A 19,349-nucleotide genomic window follows, 5' to 3' on the forward strand; every position below is an offset into this window, starting at 1 on the left:
GTGAATAAAATTTAATTTAAGTGGACTCCACTTGACTTAAAAATCTAATGACTGCTGTTTCATCAACCTTCCAAAAGCATTTAAGTTATTTGAAATACATCCTAAGAGCCACTCACCGTGGAATCTGGGTTAGAGAAGTTATGTACCTGAGACAGGGCTGTCTTCATGTCCTGTTTGTTTTCTGCTAGGATTTCTCAATTGCTTGTAACATCAGTGCTTACATCTGGTTGCTCTGCATACACCTCTCATGGATTTTATTGCTTAGGTGTATAATCTTTTCCAGTAACAACATGGTGCATCTTGTCACAGTTATCACTAGGACTATTTCTAAAATCTCAGGCAGTTCTTATATCCACTCATAGAGTTTGCAAAGGAAAGAGGATGTTAAGATCTGCTCCTATTCCTGACTGCAAGACTTTCATACTATATGAGCTACTGTCTTGCACCTCTTTCTTTACAAAGATAGTCCTTATCTAAATTGATGGCTGGCTATGCAAACCTACTTCACAGTTAGTGCCACAGATACAGTTCCATAGCAACAGTCTGACTGTGTCTGGCCTTAAGATACAGGCTACCTGTGTTTGCAAGGGAGCTTGTATGCTGGGTGGCAGGTGCCTATCACAGCAGGATTCTGGTACTTGAAAGAGATCTCCAGGTGCTATCACTATCCAAGTGATAATGTGGTTGATTTAAGACAATATTGTTCTTATCTCTCCTGATGCCAGATTTTTTTCCAAGTGCCTTTTTTTGTTTAAACAGACAGATGCATTCACATGGTCATTATATTATAGTTTCTGATACTGTCTCCTAATTTGCTTTTCATGTACACAAAAATGTACTGATTTTCCAGTGTAGTGTAAAATGGATGTGTTTTCACATAGAAATGAATGTCTGTATATCCCAGTTCAGCTTGGGAGGGTCTTAAAATTGTGCATATGAGTGGTTCTTCTTTATTCCTCTTTCATTAGCTGTTGCTTGCTAAGTTGTGATGCCAGTTGAAAAGACTGACATTCGTGCAGGAGTGTATATACAAGGTCTCCTGAGAATGTAATTTTTGCAGAAATTTAACCTGCATCAGAGCTGAGCATTTGCTTATGAGCATCCTGGAAATGCCCCATAAGAGTCTTTGGCATCTGGCCTGAACATGCAAGAGATGTCTAAGAGGAAGCTTAGGAGAGTTGTTTTTGGAGATGAAGGGTAAAGGTAGAGAGCTTTGTGTCATGTATAAAACCTTATACCTCGGGGAGAAGGCTTGGGGAAAACCTGGGCTGAGCCAGAATGGCCGCTTGGTAGGACTGTCTGGGGATCCTGCCCACTCAGGGGTTTGATTGACTTTGCAGGCAGATAACACTGTTACTGTGGCTGTGGTAAAACTCTGCTGTGGAAGCACATGCTGGGAATTGATGCATTCCTGCAGGCAAGGCACAAGGTGCAGGGAGCACTTAATCCCTGCTGTAGAAAGGTTTCAGCTATTTCCAATAACAATAGTTCTTTAAATAGGAGCGCTGGCAGGCAATCAGCAAATGAGTGCCCTTGCTGAGGACTGGAAGGACTTCTCCATGTTTACTGGGAGAAGTTCAGCCATTGGGTGTTTCCAGCTTTTGAACTGCTGGAACTGACTGCTGGAAAGTCAAATAGAGTGTTCCTGTGAGTGTGGAGGTGGAGGACATAGCGTTACAGCTGGCATGCTCAAGCTCTGAGCACTTTGAGCTCCCACTGAGAGCTGTAGATGGCTTTTTGCTGTGGTTGTTTGGTCTGTTCAGCTCCTGTGCCCACAACCATTGTTAAAACCCACAGAGCTCCTTTTGCCAAGGTTGTCCTGACATTGTTTCTCACTACTGCTGGTGCTGCCAGACTACCTGCTGCACATAGCTATGTGTTTACCTACTTGCTGTGAAAGCTCAGCATTGCACTTTTGCCAACATAAAGAGCCTGCCTGGTTAAACTTCTGTCTGCCACTTAACGCTTGAGCAAGATTTTCTCTGAACCCAAGGACGATATATATGTTTAGACTTATTGCTCTGTTTTTGAAAGATATTTTGGTTCAGAAGAAGACTTGGCAGATATAGAAATTAACATCGCTGCTGGGCTGTGGACAAGAAAATGAGGTGGGTACTGTTCAACGGCTAAGGTAAATATGGAGGTGCAGCAGCCAATATTTTGTATTTAAACAAAATAAATGTTACAGAGGATGTGAACCCGATTTCAGGCTGCTCACATGCTGGAGAGGGGCTCTTTTTTCTCCCTCCTTCTTAGTCCTTATCCCAATATTTGGTTTTGAGCTAAGAAGATAATTCCTTCCTTTTCTGCCTCCATTTTTGCTATTTTTAATACTTAGATTCTATCTTCTGTTTCTTGCTGTAAGACATCTAAGGTGGTTCGGGTTTCTTTACCTCCTAGGTTATGTTTCATGTGTTATATTTGACGGGAAGTGGGAGTTTTGAAGGCTGCAAGAATAATATTCTAAACAGTTGGCAGTCTCTTAATTTTGTGAAGAGGTTACATGGCTGGTAATGATTGCTGAGTGCAGCCTTCTCCCTTGCTGATTTGAACTTAATGCTAGTTCACCAAAATCCTACTGAATTATTGGAAACCACAGAGTAACTTTTTGGTGGTCATCAGAGAATATGTGACTAAACTCCAGCACCTGAAGTGTGTTTTCTCCCCTAAAATGAGAGCTGCAGTGGACATGCAGCGTGGGGCAGATCCAGTTTTGGGAGGGAGTGGAGGGGATGGTCTCTACAATTTTCACTATACAGCTCAGTACCAAAAGCATTGAGCATTTTCTGCTTGCATTTTTTTTCCTGTTGCTCAGCAACTCTAAAGAAAATGCCTAGAGCATTTTTCAGCATATCTTATATCTAACAGTATGTAGAAAAGACTAGGGACCTCTTTCCAAATAGATTCCTGATAGGCCTTCTTGGTTTTGCTCTATTGCCTGTTTTCCTGCTCCTGGAAGTGTTAACAGTAATTAGTCTGGAGTCTTCATGGAGCACTTTTATTTCAAGTAGCATTTCACTGCAGATGTTTATAGAAGCAGCAGTGTTTTGATGTGCAGTTTTAATTATTTGTCAGTTCAGTTTAGTTTTATTTGAGCCTGTGTACCTATAAAGGCTGAACAGAGACCTGTCAGTGTTCACAAAATAGGCAGACCTAGAGAGTCAAAAATGTGCAACTTATAAGGGTGATGGTAACAGTACCAGTAGTCACGGTAGGAGTTTTTTTCAATAGAGCATACTATTGAAATAGTATGCTCTATCCAATACTGCTTTGGATGGCAAGTATACAATTTAAAATTCTTTTACTTATGACTGCGTAACACCTCGTTCCTGAAATAATTACTTTGACATACCTTACTGCAGATTTTTTTAGGAGCTCACCTCAGAATATGACATTTTATTAAACATGGAAAGGGCCCTAAATTACAATTCTGATTCTGTAATTTAACCTGATACTTTTATCCTGTTCTTTCCCTTGGTGTGTCCTTTCCATTAATTTCCTACCCCTTCTCTTTGAAATCTAATTTTTGAGAATTTGGGGTATTTGGTTGAGGATTCATGGATGCCCATTCATGTATTGTCCTCTCATGTGCAGTAAATTTAGTGAGTTGCAGCTATTTTGGAATTTATTGTGCCAGGCCCTGACTCAAAAGAGGTCCTGAAAACCTCAGACAAATAACCTCTCAGTTGGTGATGACTGTGTGTGATCACACAAGCTCTAACCTGACAGACTTGTCCCTTGGTGTGTGCAGTGCAGCCACCAGTAGGTCCCCTCTCCATCCAAAGACAGGACAGCTGGGAGATGGGGTGTCTGGGGGTAAAAACAGGAATATTCACCTCCAAAGTGGGGTGGACAAGGGGTACTGCAGAGGCACAAGTTGTGGGGATGAGGAGAGAGAATAAATGTGGGTATTAGATGCCGGCCATAACCTTCCCTTCACAAACTGGAGCGTAAAGCATTAGTATGGTGATCTCTTAAGAGGTCCACCCATGTTTCAGGGGCTCACCCTTTTGTAAGCTGTGATTACAGGTTGGGGAAAGGAGGAAGAAAAAAGAATAAATCATTAAACATGTAACTCTATTAAGCAAGGCTTTAATTGGTAGCAGTGGCTTCTATTCCTGTTATTCCTGTGCCTTCAGCAGCTGAAAACTATTTTTAAAAAAATCTCATTCATGACATCTGCATCTCACAGTGATACTGAGGGTCAGCCCATTGCTGTGCAGGAGGAATGCCAGAATACAGAGATTGTTTCTGGTGACTGCAGTGCCACCTCAATGGCAATAGGGGAAAAAGAAAGAATAACACAGAGGGGAGAAAAGCAAATTGTGTCTGGTGCTGTCTGACTTGCAACTTCAGTGGTGGAGAGAGGCAGGAAGTGCAGTCCTGCCAGAAAGGCTCAGGCTGGCTGAGCAGGCAGGCCAGGCTGTCCCAGCCGTGCTGCAGTTGTGCTGCAAAAGCCGCAGCCTTGGCAAGCTAAACCAGGCATAAAGCAGAAGGTAGAAGGAAATAAAAGAAGGTGGCAAAGTCATAGGAGGATGGGTGCTGGGCTGCTGGGAAAGTTTCCAGCAGCCCAGCATTACATCCCAGGCAAACCTTTCAAGTTGTTTGCCTCCCAGGCTATGACAAATCCCTTGTGTTGGATCACAAGCTTTGGGAAAAAGCATCTGCTCTGCTGGATCATAAGATGAGGGAGTGACCATGGCTCACAGCTGTGGCTGGTGGAGAAGAACCAGGACCTAGCAGAGCTCCTTTTGGGGCAGACATGCCCTCTGGCTACAAACCTACAGTGGGAGGAAGCTGTTGGTGTTCTCAGAGGGTGTGAGCTACAGCCTGGACTATTGGAGGATGTGGAGTGAGGGCTGGAAGTTGCACTTGCTCTCTGGAAGCTCCTGGGTCTGCATGGGTTCACAGCCTCAGCGGTGAAAGGTAAATGCTTCCATAAGGAAGACTTAGGCCCCTTGATTCCTGGTTGTGGGCATGGCTCCACAATGACAAAGCTTGGCTGTTTCACCCCACTTGCTCTCCTGGCACCAGGGTCAAATTAGGGATGTGTGGAGCTGTGTGATGGCTGTAACAGCCCCTCCTATGATTGAGCATTTTCTGCTTGCATTTTTTTTCCTGTTGCTCAGCAACTCTAAAGAAAATGCCTAGAGCATTTTTCAGCATATCTTATATCTAACAGTATGTAGAAAAGACTAGGGACCTCTTTCCAAATAGATTCCTGATAGGCCTTCTTGGTTTTGCTCTATTGCCTGTTTTCCTGCTCCTGGAAGTGTTAACAGTAATTAGTCTGGAGTCTTCATGGAGCACTTTTATTTCAAGTAGCATTTCACTGCAGATGTTTATAGAAGCAGCAGTGTTTTGATGTGCAGTTTTAATTATTTGTCAGTTCAGTTTAGTTTTATTTGAGCCTGTGTACCTATAAAGGCTGAACAGAGACCTGTCAGTGTTCACAAAATAGGCAGACCTAGAGAGTCAAAAATGTGCAACTTATAAGGGTGATGGTAACAGTACCAGTAGTCACGGTAGGAGTTTTTTTCAATAGAGCATACTATTGAAATAGTATGCTCTATCCAATACTGCTTTGGATGGCAAGTATACAATTTAAAATTCTTTTACTTATGACTGCGTAACACCTCGTTCCTGAAATAATTACTTTGACATACCTTACTGCAGATTTTTTTAGGAGCTCACCTCAGAATATGACATTTTATTAAACATGGAAAGGGCCCTAAATTACAATTCTGATTCTGTAATTTAACCTGATACTTTTATCCTGTTCTTTCCCTTGGTGTGTCCTTTCCATTAATTTCCTACCCCTTCTCTTTGAAATCTAATTTTTGAGAATTTGGGGTATTTGGTTGAGGATTCATGGATGCCCATTCATGTATTGTCCTCTCATGTGCAGTAAATTTAGTGAGTTGCAGCTATTTTGGAATTTATTGTGCCAGGCCCTGACTCAAAAGAGGTCCTGAAAACCTCAGACAAATAACCTCTCAGTTGGTGATGACTGTGTGTGATCACACAAGCTCTAACCTGACAGACTTGTCCCTTGGTGTGTGCAGTGCAGCCACCAGTAGGTCCCCTCTCCATCCAAAGACAGGACAGCTGGGAGATGGGGTGTCTGGGGGTAAAAACAGGAATATTCACCTCCAAAGTGGGGTGGACAAGGGGTACTGCAGAGGCACAAGTTGTGGGGATGAGGAGAGAGAATAAATGTGGGTATTAGATGCCGGCCATAACCTTCCCTTCACAAACTGGAGCGTAAAGCATTAGTATGGTGATCTCTTAAGAGGTCCACCCATGTTTCAGGGGCTCACCCTTTTGTAAGCTGTGATTACAGGTTGGGGAAAGGAGGAAGAAAAAAGAATAAATCATTAAACATGTAACTCTATTAAGCAAGGCTTTAATTGGTAGCAGTGGCTTCTATTCCTGTTATTCCTGTGCCTTCAGCAGCTGAAAACTATTTTTAAAAAAATCTCATTCATGACATCTGCATCTCACAGTGATACTGAGGGTCAGCCCATTGCTGTGCAGGAGGAATGCCAGAATACAGAGATTGTTTCTGGTGACTGCAGTGCCACCTCAATGGCAATAGGGGAAAAAGAAAGAATAACACAGAGGGGAGAAAAGCAAATTGTGTCTGGTGCTGTCTGACTTGCAACTTCAGTGGTGGAGAGAGGCAGGAAGTGCAGTCCTGCCAGAAAGGCTCAGGCTGGCTGAGCAGGCAGGCCAGGCTGTCCCAGCCGTGCTGCAGTTGTGCTGCAAAAGCCGCAGCCTTGGCAAGCTAAACCAGGCATAAAGCAGAAGGTAGAAGGAAATAAAAGAAGGTGGCAAAGTCATAGGAGGATGGGTGCTGGGCTGCTGGGAAAGTTTCCAGCAGCCCAGCATTACATCCCAGGCAAACCTTTCAAGTTGTTTGCCTCCCAGGCTATGACAAATCCCTTGTGTTGGATCACAAGCTTTGGGAAAAAGCATCTGCTCTGCTGGATCATAAGATGAGGGAGTGACCATGGCTCACAGCTGTGGCTGGTGGAGAAGAACCAGGACCTAGCAGAGCTCCTTTTGGGGCAGACATGCCCTCTGGCTACAAACCTACAGTGGGAGGAAGCTGTTGGTGTTCTCAGAGGGTGTGAGCTACAGCCTGGACTATTGGAGGATGTGGAGTGAGGGCTGGAAGTTGCACTTGCTCTCTGGAAGCTCCTGGGTCTGCATGGGTTCACAGCCTCAGCGGTGAAAGGTAAATGCCACCGGCTCATAAGGAAGACTTAGGCCCCTTGATTCCCGGTTGTGGGCATGGCTCCACAATGACAAAGCTTGGCTGTTTCACCCCACTTGCTCTCCTGGCACCAGGGTCAAATTAGGGATGTGTGGAGCTGTGTGATGGCTGTAACAGCCCCTCCTATGCTATATTTGTTTTCCTAAACCAATCCTCATTTCCAGCATGTTGGCTTTGTGTAATTGATTTCTGGTCTCTCACATCTCTTACTTTTCAGTCAGCCTTAATTGCCAGGACTGTATTGGCTGGTCATTTAGCTTGAACTAACCCAATATTTTTTTTTTGCTGACCTTAAAATCTCTTTTGTACAGCAGGGTGAGCTAGACTACTCTCCATTCAGTCAGTTTATAGTATAGGCTACAATGCAGACCATTACTCTTAACTTGAAGACTTATTTAATATTATCAATATCTACCTATGACCTGTAAGTTAACTGAGTATTTTTTTGTAGCTTACCAATCATGGCCTCCCAAAGAATATGAATTCAGGTTGTGTTTGTAACAGGGGAAACAACAAGTTATTCAAAACCCAGGACATTTACAGGGAATGACAAGAGAAGCTAGATCACTCTTCCATGGCACTACGAAGATGGCATGTACTATGTATTTTCTTCTCCAGAACTTTCTTCAGTAGTCAGCAGTGACACAGATAAGTCAACAGCAACAATGAAATGCAGCAATTTTCTGATGAAAAGTAGCCTATTCTTTTTAAAATAAAAACAGAAAAACAACAAACAAAACAAAGCATATAATGACCACCCCCACCTCCCAGCACAAAAGACATACACATACAATAAACCTATTTGAATGAGACTGGTTGTAACTGCTGTGGGGGTAAAGTGCAAGATTAAATCAATTTCCTCCTCACTAAGGAGAAGAAACCCACATATCAACAGATAACAAAAAAAAATCTCAGGGAAATGCTATGCCTTTTGTCTTAATTTCCTTGCCACAGTAGCACATTCTTGTTCTGTTGAAGAAGCAGGATAATTTGTGGAGTATCAGCTCATTGTCAGCAGGCAACTTCTTCTAATTGTAAGAGAGCAGCACTTTGAAGGAATCTCTCATTTGGAGGTGTATTTCCCTATCAGAGTTGCTGCAGCTGTGGCTCCAGCAGTCTTCTTTGGCCATGAGGTATGTTATGGGATCAGTTCTGAGGGGTATGTAGTCCTTACTACTGACCATAAATGGAAATAGTAATTTGAGTGATACTGGTCATTCTGTTTTAGTGTATGTAAATGCAGTGTTAGAAATGAGCAAGCAACTAAATTATGCCTGCATGCTTCTGTCGGACAGTCTTCCACTTCAGTTCTGGGGGTGCCACTCCTGAACTTTATCACTTGATTTTTGTGATAAGTTCTTGTTCCACTGGCAGAAATAAAAAGCCTTGGATCTTCTTTTGTGGGAGTGAAATCTTTTGCTTGTTCTTTGCAATAGGGATTCCCCAGACAGTTTAAAAAGAAAACCAAAATACTCCCCGAACCAAAGATAAAAAACCTGTGTCTCCAAAAATATGCCTGAAGTCTCTAGCCTTCTTTTAAACTGTGAATCCTGCTGTACAGATGCCTCCTGCTCTTGAATATTGGAGCCAAAATGAACCATACCTCTCTCTTTGGTTGACTGCAGGACATGCTAAAGGAGTTAGAGGGGCACTATTTTGGCACAGACACCCCAAACCCTGATACATGCACACACGCTGCCTGATGTTTCATTTTATGTTATAAACTGGATTACAACATGCCTCACCCTGTGGGCATATTGTCCAGGGAAACCAGGCTGGATCTGCCTGATGCATAAAATGATCTGGCTAAATGATCACTACGTGGAAAGTAAAGGATATGTGCAGAATTTGTAATTTCAACAGGAATTTAGATTACATTTCAGTCACACTAAATGATTATTATTACTACTTAACTCATCAATTCAAGAATGGAATAGTGTTATCTGGAAACCGTGCTTAAAGAGCTTGGGACAACATTTTAAATTTCTAAAATAGCTGTATCTGTCCTAATTAAGTCAGGGTGGCAAAGAGAGTATTTAAGCCCCACTTGGTTTTTTATTGATGCAAATGGTGCTTTGTGTTCTTTTATTTGTGGGAAGCTTTGTTAGCCTCAGTTAGCTGAAATACTTGCATATGATTTGTTTTTTCAAAAGAAAAGATACACTGTATTTAGAGATGCAAATACTACCTTGTCTGCAAAACCCACCAGCTGTTATACTGGAAGACAAAGCTAATTCTATGTTGCTTTACTTCAGTAGTGTCTGTGTATTCACAAGTAGCTTTTTAACAACCTTCTCTGCATAGCTGAAAAATGGCAGGCACCAAATTTTTTTATTTCTTTGGTAACAGCCTAGTAAAATCAGAGATAATCTGTGAATTAAAAAAAAAAGTAAGCAAGTAAATAGAGTAACTATGATAATATACCTTTGCATTAATTTTATAGAAAAGTTGAACAGTCTGTTAGCCTTGATTCTCAAATTCCTTGAATATGAGTTTACTACTTGCTGCCTTGAATATTTGACTAGAGACTGAGTCAGGTCAAACATATGGCTCTGTAGAAGAAGCTGCTTCTGGTTTGTGTGTCAGTAGTACAGTTTTCTGGTGATGCTCTTTGCTTCTGCTTTAAACATCTGGAAAGAGACAGAGAGCGTTTGTGGGGTCTTTTGTTGCTTCTTAAAGTTGGAGCAGGGAAGAATTACGTTGCAAGAAAAACCCAGAATCCTGGAAAAATCCGAGTGGAATCATTAAGTGTTAAACTTTATCTTCTTTATAAACGAAAGTGCTTTCGTTTTATCTCTGGCAGCTATCCTGGTAATGGGTGTTATGTAATACTTACTCTCTCCTTCGGAGTTAAGTCCTTTTTCCGATTTGTGAGTAGTATTTGCATATGTATTTCTTAGCTGCATTGACATGCCAGATGCACAGTGGTAGCTGTCTCTGCCTGCTAATCCTGTAATAACATTCTGGTGACCAAATTCAATGGCCGTGCGCGGAGCGGAGCCTCGGAACAGCTGATTGCTGAGTAGGGAGGAAAAAAAAAGAACCCAGCGAATCTGGTTGCAGCTCTCTGCTGCATCCCCATCCCACAATCCTTTGCACCATTTGCTGCAGTCTTTCTACACAGGCTGAGTGAGAAAAAGATGTGCTAAATAAAGATTGATTGGTTTGAACCCTGAAGGGGTCTCCCACTTGTAAATGACCCAGGGAGAAAAAAAAATTCATGACGACTTCACTGGGCCTCCTCTTATTCTTCCATTTTTCTTTCCACCTGTCCTCTTCATGGAATGGAGCGTTATTCCTTAGAGCACAGAATCTCTTGTGCATCTCATAATGATTGTGCTGGGATAGGGATTCCTTAGCGGTTTTATGCATGAGCCTTGAAATATTAACAGATGATGGTTTGTTCGTTTGGATTATTGCGGAACTGCAGCTCCGTCCCTGCAAGGATTTTATCCTCAGCACTGCACTGATTAAGCTATTTTTCTACAAAGATGGGTAGGTCTGAAATCTTCAAGTTTGCTCAAGTGTTATTCCTGGTGGCTGCTGCTGGGTTGCTCCTGTTTTGGCCCCTGATTGTTCATTACATTTCTGCATGCTGTAAGAATGAAGAGGGTTGCTGTGTTTTAAACAAGGCACTAAGCTGATTGCAAGAGTGGGAGAGAAAGGAATGCAAATTTAACTCATCAAGCCTTTTACACAAGTGGAGTGTGTGGCGGTTCTGATTATTAATTTGCTCAGTGTGTTCTGTATTGGCTAATCTGGGGGCTGCTGCTAGAAATGGCTTGAATCTGTTCTTTATTCCTACAAACTGTGGACAGGTGATCTATCTGTTTTAAGGACTTTAAAGCCTCAGCTCGCCCAGTCCTTGAAGCAACATTATAGAGATTCCCCACCCTTTCTTATGGCTCTGGAGGCCTGGCTGTTTCTTTGGAAATGTTGCCATTGGAAACCTATTCATTCATAGTACATGAATAGATCCTCTAGGTTGTGAATACCATTGATAAGAAGAGGATGAATAAGCTGTAAGCAATTTGTTCTCTTCAGGCTATACTTTCAGGCTAGTTGCAGCTCTGGCTGGGTGGATTTCAGAGACAGCAGTGTATTGTAACATGGAATTCTGCTCTTTTAGGAATAGAATCCTGTGAAGTGAACAGTTATTCCGTTCCTCAATGTCTTTTCTCGGCTGGGAAACTAACAGAGAATTTTCAGGAGTTCCAGAGCTCATTTGAGGATACCTGTAGAAAGGCTATGTTTTTCTACTACTTCTCTATTTACCTGAAACAACTCTTCTGGAACTGTTATTTGCTATACCGAACGTGATTTTTTTTCTTTTCCTCCTTTTCCAGTGCTATGGGAAGTTCCTTTCATATGGGTGGGGCCGCACCCTGGCTTTCCTGAAGGCATGCATGCATAGCGGGGCAAAGCTTTCCACTAGCTTAGAGAGCCATTGTTTTCTCCTTTCTTTGCTAGCCAGTATCTTTTAAATGAAAATCGTATCTCCAAGCAGAAGGAAAAAGAGTAATGCTGTTTCTGGGGTAGCTGGGAAGATCGCGATCCTTGAGCCTCAAAAGGGCGACAAAGGGAGTACATTTCAGAGCCCTTTACTGCACTTGGTTTAGCGAACTCGAATTTGGTTTTGAGTGTGTGTGTCACAGATAAATGGGTGGGGGCTTATGTCTTGTTTGGTGCAATGTTTCTGAGTCCTTTAACTTTGCATATTTAAATTACGAAGTGTGACTACATGGAGAAGTGATAGTCCTGTTTTTTAAGCTCATGCTTTAGCTGCTCTATTTTGATTGCGAGACATAATGAACCTCCGAAAAGCACTCTGGCAGTTTTTGAGCTCAGAAGATGCTACTTTAAAAAAGAACATTTTTCTTGTAAAAGTAGTGTTACTTTGCAAAATCTTCTACTGCTAATAAATAAAAAACTTACATTCATCAAGATTACATCAAAGGTGGAATTGCCTTAGAGAGGCTTCAGAATCCTGCAAATCCCATTCTCAAAAGATTTTATTTGTGTGAGAAATTGTACCAGGTAGTGGTCAAAGCTTAAAATGTACAGATGAAATTCTGTTTCCAGGTGCATGTTTTAAATCTGATTTATGTGAACACTGGGGATAAATGACAGTCATGCCTGCTGCATTTCAGACAAATACAGAGTATTAAAAGCACTTATTTCTGAATAATTAATGGTTTCTTTTGTTAACAAAGTTTAAAGGATGAGCATTTGAAATATAAAGTAGCTGGCATGAGATTTTTTGTAGGAAATGCTAAGAGTTACTTGATTTTGTGGTGACATTGGGGGAATGTGAAAAACTAAGATGAAAAACAGGTTAAATCAATATTATTTTTTTCAGCCAGCAGCAGATTTTCTTGCGTAAGCCTTTTTTTTCTTGTTGTAGCTTTACTTGATAAGGGAAAGATGAAAGACAGAAAATACCTGGTTGCTAGAGAACTTTCTTCTGTTAAATGACAGGCAGCATTCACTGGAGACCTATTCTTTCATATCTTAAGTACAGCTTTTTCCAGTAGTTTGTGTTCAGTCTATAACAAAAAAAATTATACTGTTGGTGTGTCCAATTTGGAAACCATGCTTTTGATAAGAAAACCTCCTGCTTCTGATTATCTTCCCTGTTTTATTTGAGTCCCTGCCTCTAACATTTGGGGAGGGAGAGTGGGAGGCAAACACAGCTGTGTAAGTGGTAAAATGAATTTTCCTTTTGGAACACGTTGCTGATGTTCTGCATGTTATTCTGCCAAATGTATGAATGCGTTAATGGGTATTTGATTGTCTTTCTACTCCATTTTGTAAAAGCCAGATATTTTGGTTCTACTTCTTTTAAAGCCACCTTTAATTCAAGCTTTTTAAAAGTAACATGGTTTGCTAATTGATCTCCTATGGTTAATTCTGTGTGATTTTTGGCATTTAAATAGGAAAAAATAATTTGTGTTTACGTAATACATTTTATCTTACTATGGGGAAAGAAATTTTTTTAAAATATTAAAAAAGACATGCAAATATTATCAATCCTGAAATCATGCATTTTTGAGTCATGAATAAACATGATATTTTATGAGTATTAGAGCAATTTTTATAATTGCAGTTTCCCCTTCCTTTGTAAAAAAGGAAACAAAAAGGCCTGCCATAAGTGTTTTTTATTGAATGAAATGTCAGTTACTGCTGTTGGGTATTTGAAGTGTGAATAACTTTATGCTGCTGAATTTGCTATCACCGAGGCAATGCCCCAGGAACCTGTTATCAGGGAAGCCAGCACAGCTGACTTATGATCCATAATCACTGTCATTATCCTAGAAATAGCTCCTTGCTCAGTGTAGTAAGTAAAACATACCGGTATGGCAAAGTGCATGGCTCAGGAAGAGCAGCACGGGTTCAACTCTGCCAGACTACTGTGCCGTTCATTCAAGCACAGGAAGGAGACCTAATGTAACACTAACAATAAAATGCTGCACAGGTCATGCAAAGCATTCTGGAATTGCATGACCTTTGAGCATGATCAGCAGAGGGCTTGTTGTTTCTGTCTTGGAAAGCATGAACTGCCCTCAGGCTAGATCTGAAATTGTTTGAAATGGGTGAGTAAAAAGGGGTAGAAATTGTTTAGGAAGAAGTTAGACCCCCTCAGGAGTGTACCTGCAGAGAAGGCCAGCTGGGCTTGCAGCTCAGAGAGAAGAGGAGCCCGCTTCCGCTGTGGGTGCGGGAGGTCTGGCAGAACTCAGTGCTGCGACAGTCGTGCCTGGGTCTCCTGGCGCTTCAGCCTGCTAGAAATGCCGATGGACAGGAGTTCCTGCTGGGCCACCCTGCCAGGGACTCTGCTTGCCAGGTTTTCCTAAACTATTTTAGCAGGGAGTGTATTTTTTTCTGTGGTCGCTTCCATCCTTTTCCTCCTGTCTTTTCTTTTCACATTTTATTCTGTTATTGGCTATAATCTGTATCTCCAGCTGAAAAGAACCTACGTTTTTCTCTCCCTGTGCCTTGTTCCAGGACAGGAGGCGTTCCAAGCCTGCTGCCATCTCTTTAACCTGCGATTTTAATTCTAAGTTAGTAGACTTTTTTCTTAGCCTTTTATTTCATGCTTTGTATGCCAGATTATGAAGAATCCTCAGTCCTAGAAACATGATTCTTACTACTAGTTTTGCCTAGAATGACATTTTTCTTGCATTTATTATTTGGATGTGCTTCATGTATCCTTCACCCTGCCATTGCTGATTCTCAGCGGCTATCAGTTGCCTCTTCTTTGCTCTGTTTCTTTTATCATGAGGATTTTCATTGTGTCTACCTCATCCCTACTGGTGATGCAGAATTTGAGCATTCCTTCCCAGGGGCTGGCTGGTTCTGGAGCTTCCTTCTTGGGGGCTTCCTGAAGTCAAAATCTACTATATTTCTGGCAATACCAGCACTGACAAAGGAAAATAATTGTTAGGTGAACCATTTTCAAACTCTGTCTGTGATGCAGCCATTTGACTGGCTGGTGCAGTTCCAGTTTGAGCATTTTGCCAGCAGTACTGTAGATGTAAGAAATCCGATGTTTGTTAGCACTGGCTGAACCTATTGGCACAAGAATGTTTTTATCATGGGTTTTCTTTAAAACCAGACAGCCCCGTAACTCTTTCAGTCCAGAGGCAGCATGCCTTTCCAGAATGCTCAGGCAGAGGTGTTGTAGATGTTGCTGACTGTTTCTCTGGCTGTCATCAGTGATGAACCATTTTAGAATTTTGATTCTTTCTTGTTTTGGTTTTATATGAAAGTATGAATTCCTGCATAAGGATAAAACATGAGTGGATTGGTCAATGATTTTATTTCATGGAGTTTATAAGCCATTTTTCTTCTTTTCTTCTTCTCTCCACCCTGCTCCAGCAGTGTGCAGGGTAGAAGGGAACAGGACCCATATGTCAGTGGTCTAGGATGGCCAGTGAAGGCTCCAACATCCCAAGTCCTGTGGTCCGTCAGATTGACAAGCAGTTTCTGATTTGCAGCATATGCCTGGACCGTTACAAGAACCCCAAAGTACTTCCCTGCCTGCACACCTTCTGTGAGAGGTAAGTCCTCTTCCCATGCTGGTAACTCAGGGTTTGTGTTGTGCTGCAGGCACAGGACAAGGCATTCTTCAGTGGAACGGGACTTTCCCCTTTACTTGTAAATGTCCTGTTAAGGCATGTTAAAGTCTGGGAAGGCTGGAGAGGCAGGAATGTAGAAAAACACATTTGTGGCAGGCAGGAAGAAGGGACAGCAGAGGCATATTTGGAATACATTCCCTTTATGCAAGAGTAAACAAAAAGTAAATCCAATTAAACTAATGAATATGGTACTACAGTGTGAAAGGTGATGATAGCAAGAATTTGGACCTCAAGTTAATGGTCTCAAATTTATTCTGATTATCATGTAATTAAAAAAAAGAAAAAAAAAATCTTTATTGATTTACTAAGCCAATAAGTAATTATCCCGTCCTTTTAATGTCCAAGAGTTAGACACTAGATATACATTATTAATAACCTGAGATTAAATGTCTTCATTATTCTGCAGTTTGGTTGACTGAAGTGGGAAAGCTCTCTGGAAAGAGATGTGATAAACCAACCTGCCTTTTACTGTATTTGGCTGAATGAACTGAATATGCATAATGATACTTTAATGTTGCATTATCCATCAAACTGGGGAGGAAAAACAGCACCTGCAGAAAAGTTAGCTGAAGAATTAGTGGTTGGTTCTTAATGTGATGATGGGATGCAACTCTGGATTGTATATTGAATGGCAGTAGAATGTTTATAAATGGTATATGGTGTGAACGCTTATTTAATTTAGGAGATTTCCACCTCTTAGCAAGAATTGTGGTGTGAATCTCTAATTTTACACAGGGTGAAAGAAAAATTGTGGATCTCTGCCTGTGTCAGATGAGCTGGTCTTTTGTAGAACAACAGGAAATCCCAGCATTAAAAAAGGCACCACTGAAACTCTTACAGAAGTCAGTGAGACAAGATTTTCACCATCATGTGCTAAGTTTCCTGACTTCTGTTCATGTGTAAAACCTAAGGTTAGCTTCTGGTTTTCACTGTAATCCTCTTAGGCTGATCTGGTTATGGAGAGAAGCTGGAAGAGCTCTTCCAGTGAAGTGCTGATGTGCAAAGCCTAAGCTCTCCTTTCATGGAGCCCTTACTGGGGGGTCAGGAGGGCTGCCACAGGAAGATGAAGAGTGGTGTGACCAAAACCCTTGTAAAAAGGGTTGTGGAGCTGTGTGAGGTCACACTTTCTCAACTGGCATCCCATGAGGAATTTGGTGTAGCACTGCTTCCCTTAAGAACTGCATTCTGCAAAGCTTCTTCTGCTTACAGGAGTATACTGAATATAAGGATATTGCATGCAACTGTATGCAGACAGGTGTTAACTTCATTTCCAAGGCCAAAAGTGGCCTTAAGTCTCTAGGCCTAGGCCAGCCTGATGCATACCGTGCATATTGTTGATTGATGAACTATTGTGTCAGGTTTATACTCTGTGAAATTTATTTTTTCTGAGAAACACCAACACTGCCCTCCCAATCAAATACAAAAAAAATATTTCCTCCAAAACTTCCCTTAATATAAACTGTGATAACCTAGCAGGTACTTCCCTCTGTTGTAAAGAAAGCTCTGTTGATTTTGGGTAGCTGCCAAAATACTTTCCAAATTGAAATAGATGAAAAAATTTCCTTTCATTTTATTGGGGCCGTGTTTTACCTCTGAAACACTAAACCCACAAATACAAGTTATTAAAGGAGATTCTGTTGGAAAGACAAGGGTCAAGTGGTGGTTAGTTAGTTAAAGGCACAGGCTCAAATACTTGATGCAACTTCATGTCTGTCAGACTTTATCAGATAAATTCAAAATTTTTACTGCATAAAATGTCCTGTGAGCGGCATGCAGTAGCTGTCTGAAAGCATGATCAACTGCACGAATATCCCAAGAAAAGGCATGTAACTCTTTTAATGATATCTGCTTATTGAACCTTTTTTTTTTTTAATGTGGCAGAGTAAAAAAAGGTTTAAATGAAAAATTATTCCCCATAATCACTTTTGCTTCAGAAGCCTGTTTGATGTACTTTTATAAGTAGGGGTAGCACTATTTCAGACCAGCTCTTTAACTGATGAAAGGAGTTTTTTTCCCCTCTTTGATGATACTTTCCCTTTCTTTCTCCTTCCACCTTCCTTCCCCATAGGTGTTTACAGAATTACATTCCAGCCCATAGCTTAACCCTTTCTTGCCCCGTGTGCCGCCAGACCTCCATTCTGCCAGAGAAAGGGGTTTCTGCACTCCAGAACAACTTCTTTATCACCAACCTGATGGATGTCCTGCAGCGAACGCCGGACAACAGCATTGAGGAGTCCTCCATCTTGGAGACTGTCACTGCTGTTGCTGCAGGCAAACCACTCTCCTGCCCCAATCATGATGGAAATGTAAGTGAGACGGCCTCCTGTGCTGTGTGCAGGTATTGATATGTGCTGACGTGTCTGGGTTTCATGGATGTCTTTTTCTAAAGAGAAAGCAGAGGAAATGGATTCACACTATTTCTTTGATTTTATAATATATCAACAAAACACAAGGGATTCTTCAAATTAACTCAAATGCTTTTAGTGGAGCATCTTGAAGTAGTCAGGATGTTATTTTATCTTACCGATCATTGGGATGATGATGTCTTTTGGCACATTTGGTCAGAATTATTGTCCTGCAAGTACTGAAGCTTGTGTCTTTACTTCTTTGGGTTGGGTTTCCTTAGCCCTTGTACTTGTAGCATCAGCTGTTGCTGTGGGTACCTGTGTGTTTGTCTGGCAATATCCTTTTGAGTTTTACTGATCTGCACACTGGGGCAGTACCAAAAGGTATGTGAACATATTAACACAGAGCCAAATAAAAGTGAGTCCTGGCTTAGGATGCTTTGGATCAGCGCAGGATAGAAACAGAGCGCTTCTGTTTATCTGCAGTGTTTTGTGGATCTCTCATATCAGTTCTTGGAGGCTGCTTTGTTTTTCCCTCCATCTACTCTTTTTACCTAGCATGTCCTCACACACATCCTCAAATCATATCAGTATATTCATTGGCGAGTACCCCCAGCTGAGTTAATATTCACAGATTACTGCAAGGACAGCTCTAACTCTGCTTACTTCACAATTTTCAGTGTTAACCTGCAGTAACTTCATGATAGGCATATGAGCTTCTGACTCATAGATAAGCTTATGCAAATATGTAAGTAGAGACTGCAAAACTCACCAATGTTGCATTGTAAACTGAATGTTGTGCTCCTATGCAAGCCAAGAAACACATGTCAGTAGTTTTAGACAATTTCTGGGACTGTTTTATTTGGTACTCAGTGTAGGTACATTGATTGTATAAGAGTAGTTCAGCTCATAGGTAATGATTACTGTAATAGAGGAATAGCTCAGTTCCTCCTCTGTTGGAATTAGGTGGACTTGTAGAATGATGTTGAACTCTCTGATTAATGAATAACTGGTGTAACTTTTTAAAATGTGTTCTATACTAATGTGTGTGTAGTGGTTACTGATTAATGCAGTCCTAGTTTTTGTTTGCATTTTATTTGCTCTCTTTAAAATGAATCATAGTTGTTTTCTGACATAGCCATTCTGATAGGACCTATTTGATTGAGAAATGCAGAAAAAGGTCAAAATTAAGGTGTTATTTCTTTTTGTATTTTAAACTATCAGCTGGTTATTCTTTGGGTATGTTTAAAAAAACCTGGCTTGTCTACAATCAAAAACATGCCACCTTATACCTCTCGAAGAACTCCTTTATAGGGAAAGGTACATTTATAAGTCCTCTAAACCAACTTGGCTTGCCTTGAAACATAGCATGCCATTTAGGGTGTCCAGTAGTGTGTGATGAGAACATCCTCTGGGTATCTGGGAGGATTGGGGATAGCCTGAGGGTGACTCCAATTTAAAGCTTTGTGAAGCTAAGAAATGAAAAGCTAAGTGAACACATTAGTCCTTGTGATGGGAGGAGCTGAGGTAAGATTTGGGGAGAGTTGCTTAAGGCTGGCCAGGTGGGTCTGGCTGCAAGGGTGCACAGGG

At 41.3% G+C, this 19,349-nt stretch overlaps 1 protein-coding gene across 16 annotated transcripts in view; it reads left to right on the forward strand.

The window, feature by feature from the left end:
- The window catches only part of TRIM2 (tripartite motif containing 2), a 125,671-nt gene that overhangs the window by 71,992 nt on the left and 34,330 nt on the right, over positions 1-19,349 (forward strand). For 9 of the 16 annotated variants that reach the window (XM_050973613.1, XM_018926694.3, XM_030239299.2 and 6 more), the window contains 2 exons: positions 15,155-15,336; positions 17,483-17,720. In XM_050973613.1, the coding sequence (XP_050829570.1) occupies positions 15,203-15,336; positions 17,483-17,720 (372 nt within the window). In that variant the 5' untranslated portion in view covers positions 15,155-15,202. Of the gene's footprint in view, positions 1-1,974; positions 2,109-4,907; positions 4,927-7,221; positions 7,241-15,154; positions 15,337-17,482; positions 17,721-19,349 lie in introns of those variants that run through there. The other 7 variants (XM_050973615.1, XM_018926701.3, XM_018926695.3 and 4 more) reach the window with 4 other exon arrangements.

The sequence above is a fragment of the Serinus canaria genome, chromosome 4 (genome assembly GCF_022539315.1).
Source record: "Serinus canaria isolate serCan28SL12 chromosome 4, serCan2020, whole genome shotgun sequence".
NCBI classification, from domain to species: Eukaryota; Metazoa; Chordata; class Aves; order Passeriformes; family Fringillidae; genus Serinus; species Serinus canaria.